General features: G+C 39.0%; 1 protein-coding gene across 1 annotated transcript in view; it reads left to right on the forward strand.

Annotated features, from left to right (window-relative positions):
• The window catches only part of RASSF6 (Ras association domain family member 6), a gene marked incomplete at its 3' end in the record, with an annotated part of 59,804 nt that overhangs the window by 1,261 nt on the left and 44,674 nt on the right, over positions 1 to 13,869 (forward strand). The window contains exon 2 of the mRNA XM_082653663.1: positions 10,571 to 10,669. Within this exon, the coding sequence (XP_082509789.1) occupies positions 10,605 to 10,669 (65 nt within the window). The 5' untranslated portion in view covers positions 10,571 to 10,604. The remainder of the gene's footprint in view (positions 1 to 10,570; positions 10,670 to 13,869) is intronic.

Genomic DNA, 13,869 nt, shown 5'->3' on the forward strand with positions numbered 1-13,869 from the left:
GAACCCATCAATTTTGAGTTTTATTTATGAGACTGCCCCTGAATAACTTTGATAAGATTAGACCATATAGTCCATGTTCTTACATTGTAGCACATATTGTATTGTTTGTATTAAAGTGATATGGACTTTTATTTGTGTTTACGGACAAGAAACATAAACGAATGATACCTGTGTTCTGCTGGTCTTTACCACTTAAATTATAGGGAAGTGAACTTACTTTATGATTCTTTAAAGGGCATTTTGGTTAATGTTGCTGATGGTTTTATTAATGTGGATGACTTTGAGGAAGGAATAAACTTAGTAGGTGTGACTAGCAAAGTATTTCCAATTATGACATTTTATCTTTTTATTTTATTAATATAAAACAGTTAAATGCTTTGCAATTGATCCTAGCTTAATATTATCATTGTTTTAATGTATTCAAATTGCAGAGTTGAAAATCTGCAATGTATGTACTGTGTTTTCGTTTTGTTTGTTCGAGTTTTTTTTTTTTGTTTTGCGGTGGCTTTTTGTTTTTAGAGATAGAAGGAACTTTTTTTCTTCCAGTTTTATTGAGATATAATTGACATACAGCACCGTATGAGTTTAAGGTGTACAGTGCAATGATTTGACTTACATGCATCATAAAATGATTACTACAATACGGTTAGGGAACATTCATCATCTCACACAGATACAAAATTAAAGAAATAGAAAAACAAATTTTTACTTGTGATGAAAATTCTTAGGATTTACTTTTTAACAACTTTCATATACAACATACAGCAGTGTTAATTATATATATCATTTTGTACATTAAATCCCTGGTACTTATTTATCTTATAATTGGAAGTTTTACCTTTGACTACCTTCATCCAATTCCCCCTCCTGCCCACCCTTATAATGGGATAGTGACTGGAGGATTGGAGATAGAATTCTAAAGCCAAGTAAACTGAACTGTGCTATTATATTGTACTCTGGGGCTTGAATCAGTTTAGTGTAGTTTAACTAAAAACTTGTAAAATAATCCAATCTATTTAGAATAAATTATAGTACCAGTGTTTACTAAACAGTTTTCAAAGAGGAAATATGTCTTTATGCTGCATAAATATTGTTAGAATTTAAACAAGTTATCAATATTTGATTTTTGTATTCCTTAATAGGCATATATCTAAATAGCAAACAGTAGCCCCAACTGAGATAAATCCATTAACCATATTTGAGAATAATTTGAGATTTATTTATTTAACCACATAACCAGTTATAAATCTTCCTAAAGTCTATTTTAGTATACAAATGTTTTTCTACTATTTCTAATGCTTATAAGATTTTGTGATAAACTATTAAATGTTTTGGTCAATCAGAAGAGATAGAAGTAACCAGCAGTGATTAAGAAAATATTAAGTTTTCTGGTTACATTTAAAATAGTATAACATATATGTAATATGTCTTTTTAACATGTAATTCAAGGTTTCATAATTGATACTTGTTTTAACTTCCTAAAGTAAGATGCATCCTATACCTTTCATCAAAATAGAAATCTAGTGCTAATAGTCAATTTACTTGTACAGATTCTTCGGTTACAATGCAGACAGGGAATTTAGGGTTGTTAGAGATACATGGGCTTCATATAAAAGTTTAGATTTTTAAAAATAGTCAAGTAAAGGTCAATTGAAAATACAACCTCTGAGAAAGAACTTCTTTTGAATGTTCTCTCTTTTCACTAAAGTCTAGGGTTAGAGAGGATTGGATCTGTTGGAAAAAAATCAGTCTTTTAAAGCTATCAAGTAGAGTGATTTCATCATTTCATAACATCGTCTCAAGTACCGAACAAACCAATACTACTGCTTTCAGTAGTTGAACATGAAGGTGTCTCTCTCTTAAGGGATGAGGGTGTTATCTTAGTAGCTGAGATGGTTGAAGGACATCGCCATCATTATCCCAGAGTCTAGGAAATGGAGCTCAAGAGGAGGGCTGATTCTTTTGCAGCCAACAGATGAACAGGAAAAATTGAGCCATGGCCCCTGTGAAGTCAACCTTAGAATTTCCTCTTGGAAACCCAGATGAAGCAGAGACTCTTGAGCTGTGCCATAGAAGCAATTCCAGAAGAAGCCATCGGCAGATGGAGTAGCTCCTTCCCAGACTGAGTGGTGGCAAGATGCCTTGAGTCCTGAATGGCTTCCAACTAGCTCGCTTCTCCTACTGCTCCTGCTTTTCTCACCTCCCTGAGGGCACTCCGGGGAGAATGGAGTACAGGGCATTAGCGCCATGTAAATATACAATAGCATACTAAATGTTTGGCATTTCAAATTAGATTCCACTGGACTGACTGTGATGGTATACTCACATAGAAGCCTGGTTGTTTGATATTCATCCTGTTTATCCTGTCTTAAATTCAAGCACTGTAATACATTTTTGTTTGTATCTCAAACATTCCCTAACTGCAATCAATATCACTTAATAAAGTGATAGTGATTATAGTCCAACGCTCAACTTTTACCATCTCTGCAAATGACACACATTCTTTAGAAAAAATATGGAGCCAATTATTTCCCAGAAACCACACTTTTCTTGACTCTTTTCCTGTTTTCTAAGAATTGAATAACGATTAGAATTATAGATGTTTTGTCTTGTTTCCTTGAAGTGATGTAATTGTATACGGGTCTACTCTTCTCTACTACAAGGTTCCACGTCAGAGCTTAGAGAAAACAGCTTTATTTTAGAGGTAAATACATATTTGTAACTTTCCATTGCTTCTTCAGGCCAAAATAATAATTAAAACAAAACCCACCATGCATACAGCCGTTAATCTTAATTCATAATTGAAATACACACTCGCTATTCTAATGTTATACTCTCTGCTCTTTTTTCTTTTTTTGGAATTTTTATGGTGTGTGTTATTAAGATATGTTCCTTGTATATGACTTAGAAAGTACATATGAAATCAAAAAGAAAATAATTATCACTCAATTTCATAGATCTCAATTTTACTGTTAATATTTTTGTACATCTCTCCACATCTTGAATATACAGATATTCATAATTTTATATATGTCTTCTCTACATACTTGCATATATACATTCACTCTAGGAGATACAAAAATGAAATGAGCAATCATCCTGTTCTAGAGGAAATCAGGTAAAATAAAATATGATTAGGGAGAGAAAGTAGTAAGTAATTAGAAAGCTGCAGATATTTTGCTATCAAAGTTCAAAGGCAGGAGAAATTCTCTTTGGCTGGAGGACCCAAGGAAATTAGCACATGTATTTTTTTTTTGATTCATTGTAAAATCATGACCACTTTGACACTTCCTGAACGCAGGGGCCTCAGGAATCAGGAGCTGCAGATACAGATGCAGGCTACACTTCCTGGCTAGCACAGCAACAGCACAGAGAGGGAGTTCATGAAATATTTGTTGATATACAAAAGAGTGAGCCAAGTTTCCCACTTTTAAACAAGCAACCATTTAATTAATCCATGCTTGGACCAAGGAAGGTACTTTAAATGACCGGCCCTTTTGAGTTAACTGGGCTTCACCTCCCATCCTCTGGCCTCATTCTGGCCAGTCCAGGCAAGCCCACATCTAGGCAGGATGCCGAGCAGGAAGAGGTGAACCACTGATGCTCTCAGATGCTCTCTGTTCTCAGCGTTGCCCAGATACTGGTGCTGACTTATTCTGCTTTCTCAGGTTCCTGAACACTGCTGCCTGCTCAGACTGATTCTATCTTCCTGGTCTTCTCTCTTCCCTGTTGAGCCTCCAAGGTCTGTTTGAGCTTAGACCTGCCTAGCACTTCTAGGACTGTTTATTTCTCCAGGATTTAATTACTTGCCTATTTAATTCCATATCTCTTGAGCTCTACTCTGTCTGGACATAATTAAAAAATAAATAGCCAAACATTAAATAAGTGATCTTATTTCATACACAATCTAAGTAATAAGCTCTGGCCCCAGGATGGGAGAGCCCTGTATGATTATCCCTCCCAGTAAAGTATATAGATTTTTAACAACTACCTTCCTCCTCAAGTCATAGTTTGTTCTGTTCTACCAAAATAATTGTGAACATTCAAAGTAAGACCCTTAGGCTTCTAGACCTGTAATTTTTCTTTTGTTAATAAATCTTTCTGCTAATCACAACCTCTGGTTATCCTCCTCTTAAGCCTTTTGAGGTAACTAGCTCAGACTCATAAATTTACCAAGTCTTTATAACTTAGAGGATATTCACAAAGGCATTACCAGATTTGAATTTGCAGTGAATCATGGTTCATGGGAATGGAAAAGGGAAACTATTGGAATTCACAGATCTATTTCTCACTTCAGCAATTAATAATAAAATGGGACTTCTACTAAATCACATTTTTACCTTTCAGGTATTTCAATTGTTTGAATATTTTGCTTAGCCAACTTTTGGATTCAGACACAGTCAATATTATCTCCTATTCAATTAGCATATACTGCTTATGAAGAAAAATTTTATCCTATTTTCATTTTTTTTTCATAATTTCCATTCAACTGTCCTTATTTCTAGGGTCAGAGAATAATGTAAGGGCTTTTGAAATTGTTTTCTTTTTAATTAATTAATTAATTTTTGGCTGTACTGGGTATTCCTTGCTGTGCACAGGCTTTCTCTAGTTGTGGTGAACAGGGGCTACTCTTTGCTGCAGTGCGCAGGCCTCTCATTGCGGTGGCATCTCTTTTTTCAGAGCACGGGCTCTAGGCGCTCAGACTTCAGTAGTTGTGGCACGTGGGCTCAGTAGTTGTGGCTCACGGGCTCTAGAGCACAGGCTCAGTAGTTGTGGTGCATGGGCTTAGTTACTCCATGGCATGTGGGATCTTCCCGGACCAGGACTCGAACCCATGTCCCCTGCATTGGCGGGTGGATTCTTAGCCACCAGGGAAGTCCCAGGGCTTTTGAAATTGTTTAATCACATCTTCTGAAGCTAGCTATGATTTGCTTCAGCATAGGTCATGAGTTTGACAATATAATTACATAGCAATTTTTGCTATCTTTAATGATACATTAGCTAATTGTTTTCATGAGCACAAATAGAATGGAGCCAATCAGAAAGCCACTGCCATGATTCTTCAGCCCATCACTGTCAATTTGCACTTTGTGCTTCTTCAGTTCAAAATATTCCCGACTTCTAGTCCCAGCTAAAATATCATATTAACTATGAGGTCAAGAAAAGTTTTATTAATAGTAATTAGTCCTTTGGGTCACAGCTACAATTTGACATTTAGTCAGTCACTCAACAAATATTAATTAAATCCCTTCCATGTTCTAGCCAAAATTCTAAGAACTGGATGTACCCAGGTGAACAAACAAACAAACAAAAAAGCCCACAACCTAAACAGTTCATGTTGTAGTTGGGGAATACAGGCAATGTAAATAAATAAGATCCTTTCAGATACTGATGTGTACCTAGATGAAAATAATGCGATAATGACTGGCTGAGACTTGCTTAGGGAAAGCCTCTGAGAGGAGAGACCCAGGGACTGAGATCCGCATGATGGGAAACAGGCAGCCACGTGAAGGTCTGAGGTAAGGTGCTCCAAGTAGAAGGAGCAGCAAGTTCAAATCCCTGAGGCAGGAATGAGCTTAGGGAGTGACTGAAAACCAGAAAGAAGGCCAATGTATTGATAGACGAAATGTAATCAATGAGGGAAATAATGAAGGGAATGAATACTGAACAGATTGACAGGATCTTGGGGGTCATCATAAGGAGGTTATATTTTATTCTAGTTCATTCTTGGAAGTCTTTGCAATGTTTTAATCATGAAATGACAAGATCTAATTTGCTCTTTGAAATTATCATCCTGGATACCATGTGGAGAATGGAATATGGGTCACGATGTGGGTTCAGGGAAACCAGTCAGGAGGCTGATGCAATAATCCAAGAGAAAGATGGTGGTGGGTTGGCTCAGAGTGGTAGCATTGGAAACAGAAGCTTTGGAGTTACCTATTGGAGGTACCAATAGGACTTACTTTCAGATTGGAATCTAGTTATGATGAAAGAGGAGAAAATAAGACTGAGTTTCAGTTTTGGTGCCTAGTTGGGTAGATTGGAAAGAATTGTGGAGGAGGAAATTCTGGAGCATGGGAGAAAGTCAGTGATTCTGGTTTGGCCATGTTGACACTGAGATGCCTGATAGACATCCAAGTAGAGATAAAGTAGGTAGTGACATGAGTCTGGAGCTCAGCAGAGAGGCTGGGATGGAACTGGATTAGATTAACTGGAAGAAAGTATAGTTAGAGAAAAGAGGATGGCTGAGGACAGACTATTAGAACTAGCCAGCATTTTATATAAAGGAAGAAGCAGTAGAGAAGACTAAAAAGTTGAGACCTGTGAGAGCAAGGAAATAAAGTAAGGTTGTGTGATTGCTGTTTTGTCTCAAAAGTCTCCAAAAAAAGTGTATCAGAAGGAGGGGACAACCAGCTCTGTCAATTGCTGCTAAGAGGCGGAGAAAATGAGGAGAGAAAATGAACCACTTTGCAAGATATAGGGTGCTGGAATGTGGAAGGAGAGGTACAGGAGAAATAAAAGTATAGAAATAAAGAATAGATGGTAAATAATTTGGATCCAGGAGGGAGAAGGTTATGTTTGGGTAGCAAGGTGACCACCTGGGGGGGGGGTTGGACCTCACTAGGGAGCATCAGTAACTCTTTTTGAGGATGATTAGAATGACAAAGTCTAGGGGCAAAACTCAGGTTTTAGAAGCAAGAGCAAAGGCTACATAACCAAACAGCCCAGACCAAATCTTGTGACTGAGTAATTGGGATTTGTTGGGCTCTTGGAGTTTGCTGTGTCTCTGTCCCAAGGGAGCCTAAAATGCCCTTGTAGCTTCTGACCTATACAGTTAATTTGCCTGGTTGGCTAAGCTTCTGTCTCTTCTGTCATGAGTCCTCCACAAAGCCCCCTTCCAATGATGTGCTATCAAAGAGGATGACATTCCCAACTAGAGAAGCACCACTCTTTGAGCAAGAGGATATGAGTAGAAAATTAGATAAGGTATAAATCAATCATAACAATACCAATGGACAGCAGAAAGCGGCATCACAGCAGTGTAGAACAGGTCATGGGGAGATTGATACGATCCCACTTGAGCAGATACTAGAACCTGCAATGATGAGGGAAAGGGAAATAGTGAGAAGAGACTTGATGACACGTAATTCCACTAGACTAGAAGGCCTGGTATTAAAGAAAGCTTCAATTTTGAGTTGGGAAATGTAGGTTTGGGTGAAACTGCAGAAAGCCTGAACGTCAGGTTAAGACACTTGGGCTATATTTGCTAAGAACGAGATCCCAAGGTTTGTGAACAAGATGATGTGATGATCAAAATGGTAAAAGCATAAAGGGAAACTAGTCAAGCATTCAGCTTGACTATTACAGCTTGAATATTACATTATGCCTGTTGAGATGTGCTCATAGCTCACTATAAGGAAAAACTATGCATCAGGATTTCGTGAGGATAGCTTTTATCTTTTTTCTTTCTTTCTTTCTTTTTTTTTTTGCTGGTATTCTCCTGAAGAAAGGAAACATAGAATGTCTTTCACACAGCTTACCCCAACCAAAATCAAAATGACCTGCTTCAGAAGGAAAAGGAGGAAATTCCTCCCCTTCTTTTTTAAAATAAAAAAATTGAGTTATTTGTAGTGAGGTGGATGGACTTAGAGTCTGTCATACAGAGTGAAGTAAGTCAGAAAGAGAAAAACAAATACTGTATGCTAACACATATATATGGAATCTAAGAAAAAAAAAGGTCATGAAGAACCTAGGGGCAAGAGGGGAATAAAGACACAGACCTACTAGAGAATGGACTTGACGATATGGGGAGGGGGAAGGGTAAGCTGTGACAAAGTGAGAGGGTGGCATAGACATATGTACACTACCAAACATAAGGTAGATAGCTAGTGGGAAGCAGCCGCATAGCACAGGGAGATCAGCTCGGTGCTTTGTGACCACCTAGAGGGGTGGGATAGGGAGGGTGAGAGGGAGGGAGATTCAAGAGGGAAGAGATATGGGGACATATGTATATGTATAACTGATTCATTTTGCTATAAAGCAGAAACTAACACACCATTGTAAGGCAATTATACTCCAATAAAGGTGTTAAAAAAAAATGGAACTTTTCTCTCTAGGCTACTTTTTATCCTGGCTATAGCTCCTATGATTCTATAGGCTTGAAGCAATGATAATTAAATATTCTATTTCTGCAAAATGGAATGACTAGAAAATATTATATAAAATCTCTGGTTACACCCTAATGCCATTTATATGGAGACATAAAGGAGGTTATTACTCATGTCTGACCACAGTTTCCAGAGCCTGAAGGAGACTGGAAGGATGTTACATCACACTTAATCAACCCTGCAAGTCAGAGCTTGATTTTGGCTGCCTGGTAACTTCAGGCTGTGTTTGTGAGATGGGACAGGGTTCAGTCAGTTTGAATTCAATTGCTGGAATAGAAGGAATATGTTCCCTTGCACAGAATCATACAGGAGAGAATTTCTTCTAGAAATACTCCAAAAACAGACTTACTAAACTGCCTGATCCTTCCTTGCCTTGGGCCACAGTTTCTCTAGTTTTTCAGTTTACACAGTCCATGTTCCTTTTTTCTGCACAGCACCAAACATGGCCCTAGGATTTCTTCTCTACTTTAGCTAGCTTGTATTATCATGTTGCCCCCCAAAATTTCAATGATTGCAACATGCCTCTTTTTGGATCACATAAGCCTTTGGGAATTTAATATCTTTTTAAAGAAAATAACACCGAGCTGCTATATAAACAGAAGTTTAAAACTAAATGAATTTTTTTAACAAGTCAATTTCATTTTACAAATAAAATTTGGAAATTTTATTTACAAGTATAACAGGAAGACATGTAATTTTTTCTCAAAAATACCTAGAAATTTTACTATAAAATATAAAATCAGGAAGACTTCAGAAACATTATTTCAACTAGACAGAATTCCTCATGGGCCTTCTCTTTTTTCCTTTTTACACTTCTCAATAAAGTGTAAGCTCTGCACCAGGAAGCAGCAGCTTCAAACACCCTAAGCCCATCTGTGCATTTATAGAGAGATGGAACAGGAGGATAACTTTTTTTTTTTTGTGGTACGTGGGCCTCTCACTGTTGTGGCCTCTCCCATTGCGGAGCACAGGCTCCGGACATGCAGGCTCAGCGGCCATGGCTCACGGGCCCAGCCACTCCGCGGCATGTGGGATCCTCCCAGACTGGGGCACAAACCCGTGTCCCCTGCATCGGCAGGCAGACTTTCAACCACTGCGCCACCAGGGAAGCCCGAGGATAACTTTTAAATCACTAAAACCTGGTAGTATCGGAACTGTGGATAAATGCAAAAACGAAGAAAATTCTTAGCATGTATTCCAAATCAAATACTAAAAATTCAGAAATAGGACTCCTTATAAAGGGAGTTATGCCAAATTCAGACATACTGGATCCCTGCATCACTGGGAGCGTGGCTAGTACAGCCGTGAACTGGGAAGTGATTATCAGCACATCTCTGGTCCAGGATTTCACTTATAAATTTGCAAATCAGTAGCATTTATCATGGGCCAACATTGCAGTTTGTTTTGTCCTTTGTTAGAAATCTTGCTCCATCCCTGTCTGCCTTTCTCTCTCCCCTTCTCTATCACACAGTTGTCAGTCTCTTGAATTGATTACCAAGGGGAAAACCATATGTCAAGCTATGTATTTCTGGCTCATCTAGTACTTCTTCATATGCCCTCTTTATCCTCTTTCTTTAGATGGTCAAAATTAAATTATATGTTGTTCCTCTTCCTTTACTACTATTTTCCATAAATTATATGAAGAATATAATTTTCAGTTTAAAATGGGAAACTGATATCAAAAGAGAATAAAATAGATTTTTCTCAAAAGCATGTATTGAGTAATAAGAATGGAGTAAAACATCTAAACATCTTAAAGCTATATGGAGGTGGGGGAGGGGGTGGGAGGGGACGGGAAAAACAACACAGTATTACTTGTTCCCAAAACAAATTATCCTGTGAATAAACATGAAAAGCAGGTTTAGAGGATGCCATTTAGAAACCCACTCAAAGTGAGTTGTAGTTAGAACTCTGAACTTATCCTCAAAATTAATTCCCTTTGGCATAGGAAAAAAATCTTTTAAAAGAATCTTAGAACAGACAAATTTATAGAAACTCAAACCCTTTTCAAGCTGCAAAAACAATGCTGGAAAGAAAAATAAGAGGAAACCCTAAAGACATTCAGACCTTGCTTCAAATTATTTGTTCCACTACTTACTAAGTGAAATGGAAATAACACCCCTACTTTGCTGGCATGGTCTGAGGAGTAAATGAGATAACATCCATCAAATGGCCGACATTCAGAGTGTAGGATCCAGAGCAGGCACATGGTAAAAAAAAACTCTCTTTCCTCCCGGCCCCTCCAACCCAACCCTCATGCCCATACAAAAAACACTACTTAAAAATTCTCCCCAAAATATTTTTATACAATAGGGACACAACAAATAATTTCAGTTTAAGGCAGAAACTGATTTATGAATGCATCACAGGAACATATCATTAATATTATTCTAATGTTTTAGGGTAGCCTCAGATGATCTCAGAAAGGGGGAGAAAATGACTATGATGGCTCACCAGTCCTCTTCTTGGATCTTCATCAATGAGAGGACATTCATTACCAGGTAACTGTACACCTGTATTATATGTTATTCTAGTTATCAGTTGTTTGTGGATTACACCTTTTGTGTATTACACATTTTGTCATTCTAAGCTTCAATTTTTTTTTTTTTTTTTTTTGCGGTACGGGGGCCTCTCACTGTTGTGGCCTCTCCCGTTGCGGAGCACAGGCTCCGGACGCGCAGGCTCAGCAGCCATGGCTCACGGGCCCAGCCGCTCTGCGGCATGTGGGATCTTCCCAGACCGGGGCACGAACCCGTGTCCCCTGCATCGGCAGGTGGACTCTCAACCACTGCGCCACCAGGGAAGCCCCCTAAGCTTCATTTTGAAAGCTTTAACTGTATTGGAAAAACTTGGAAAATGGCATCATTACATTTTCTAATTTTTCTCATCTGCTATGAAGAGACCCCAGTGAATTAAATGTTATAAAAAATTATGAGGGCTTTGTAAAATATTTCAGAAAATATGATATAAAGAGTGCCTAAATTTGGGTCTTCCATAGGTGTTATAATAAAGTCTAAATGTGTATCAATAAAAAAAGCATGATGTATGACCCACAAGATCAATGATATGAATCATCAGTTGAGACACTGAATTAGAAATTGAATAAATACATTCCTGAAGACTGAAAAGCCATAGCCTATCGTGGAACGATCACTCATATTTCATAAATAGTGGTCTAATTTCACCAAAAGCTAGATTTCTATTTTAATAGTTGTCACAGTTCTCAGGAACAGCATTAAGTAAAGGATCCGAGGCTCCTCATAAATAATATATCCAAAGAATTAGCCTATGGGCCTAAACCAGGCTCTCCTGGCCTCTCCTTCCCTCCATTGCTCCTCAGGACATACTTCATTTTTACCGTTTCCCTCTTGATGTTAGATTATGCAATAGATGGTCAGCAGCTATGGCTATTTTCTTATACGCAGCAGATAGCATCTTATGCTAGTTTAGGAATAATAGAGCAGGGATTTGAAAACTGTAAGAGTAAAGATAAGAGACGAACCTGGCTGAGCTAGAGCAGAAGCTGAAAAGGGAAAAGACACAACGGTAAGAAAAAAAACAAGTCGCCCCTGGAATGTGATCCATGTCTTACAGGGAAGAGAAACAAAGCCAGATAAATGACAGAGGAAAGTCGTATAAATGATGCAGGATTGCACAATAGGAAAGCAAAAGGAATAAATATGGTCAAAAATGGAATGAAAGCCACAGCTGGAGGATAAGCATGAAATATAAGAGGCGGGAAGAAGGCAGGAAGTAAAAGATAAAGGAGTTACTTATTCATTCCTCAGATACTTACAAACTGCTTCCTAAAAGCAGTTTATACTCCTGTGGATCCTGAGCGTTCAGTAATGAATGAAACAAAACCCTTACCCTCATGGGGTTGCCTCTTAAAAGAGGGATACAGTCAAAATGTAGGATAAATGTAAAACAAGATGCACTATTAGGTGCTGAAAGATATGAAGAATAAAAATAAAGCTGGAAGGGGAGTAATGATTGCGGGGGGTAGAGAGCAGTGAGTTATGATTTCATATAAGATGGCCAAGGAAGGCCTCAGGAAGGAGGTAGCAGTAGGGAAAAGCCTGAAGGAGGGAAGCGAGTGAGCTGTGTGGGTATCTGGCTGGGAGCCTCCCAGGTCCCCTTCCAGGAAAGGGGACACCAAGTTCACAGCCCTGAGGCAGGCACACGCCTGTAAGGGTGCAGGAACCTGGTATGGGAAAGTGAAATAGGGAGGACAGTAGGAGAAGGTGAGGTCAGAGACAGAATGGGACCAGAATATGTAAGGCCTCATAGGCCACTGAGACTTCGTCTTTCCCACTTACAAGATGAGAAATCATTGAAGATTATTGAGTACACGAGTGACTGAATCTGTCTGGCTGCTGCTTTAAGAACAGACTGAAGAGGACACAAGGATAGAAGCAGAGAAACTATCGAGGAGCAGATAGTCCAGAGTAGAGATGATGGTGGCTTGGACCAAGGTGGCAGGGGTGGAGGTGGGGAAAAATGCTCAGATTCTGGGTATATTTTGAAGGAAGAAACAATAGGATTTCCTGAAGGATTAGATGTGGGTATGAGAGAAAGAGAAAGATTAAGGATGATTCCAAGGCTTTGGGTCAGGAAGAATGGAGTGAATATTTTTCTGACATTATAAAGACTACAGGAGGAGCAGGTTTGGGGTAGAAGATCGGGAGTTCAGTCCTAGACAAGTTACATTTGAGACTGACTAATGTCACCAAGGGAATAAGTGTGATAGAGAAGATTCAAGATCCAGGGTTAGAAAAGAGTGAAAGGAAAAGTAGGAAACAACAAGGCGAGCAGTAGTACATTGGATGGAAAGTGGGCAGAAGGAATGTGGACACTGAACAGAGAGGAGGGGCAGTGATAGAGTGGGCAAGTATAGAAAACACCGCTTGGGGATGTCAAGGTAGCTAAAGTGTTGCTGGGGATACAAGGAGAAGAGGGAAGTTGAGAAAATGGGAAATTGAAATGAAAGGCAGAAATTAATTTTTTAAATAAGTGCAGATGACTGATAATGAAAGTCAGAGAAAGTAACATCCATATGAAACCAGGGAAGAGAGATAGAAAGATCCTAGAGAGAAGTAAGGGATGGACATGGTAACAGGATGGACATTGTTGAGAGGACCTGAAAGATGATGGTTTGGGAAGAGAAAATGATGAAAAAAGCATGTGAGTCATCTGTAGGGGAAGCAGGAGGCAAATGAGATTCAGGATAGAGGGATGATGGAGAAGATGGGAGAGACTGTGAAGAAAAGGGAAGACGCTCACGAGAGAGTGACAGAAAGGGCAGAACAGGGTTAAGAGCCCAGCACAGCCCCAAGAAGGTCCCCCTACCACAGTGCCTCCCCCCAGAGAAAATTACAGAAACATTGAACAAAGGTGTCTCCAAAGACAGTAGCCCTGGGTCTACACCAGTGTTCCTTTTTGCGTAAATGCCTTCTGTGCAGTGTAAGTTTAACCAGCCAGGAATACAAATTTACCACACTGGGAGGGAAGTTTCGAGAAGAAACCGTACACGGCATAAGAGAAGAATGTACGAACACTTGTACGTATTTTCCTGTTATTCAACTCTGCTTGACGCAGGTCAGCCCATGGAATCCTGATTCTCACCTCCCCCCAGCCCCGCCCTCAGTGCATTGCTAAACTAATCCTGGGGCCACCTCTCAGTTGGAGGTTGCAATCTTTT

This window comes from Grampus griseus, assembly GCF_964374135.1.
Source record: "Grampus griseus genome assembly, chromosome: 4".
Classification (NCBI taxonomy): Eukaryota; Metazoa; Chordata; class Mammalia; order Artiodactyla; family Delphinidae; genus Grampus; species Grampus griseus.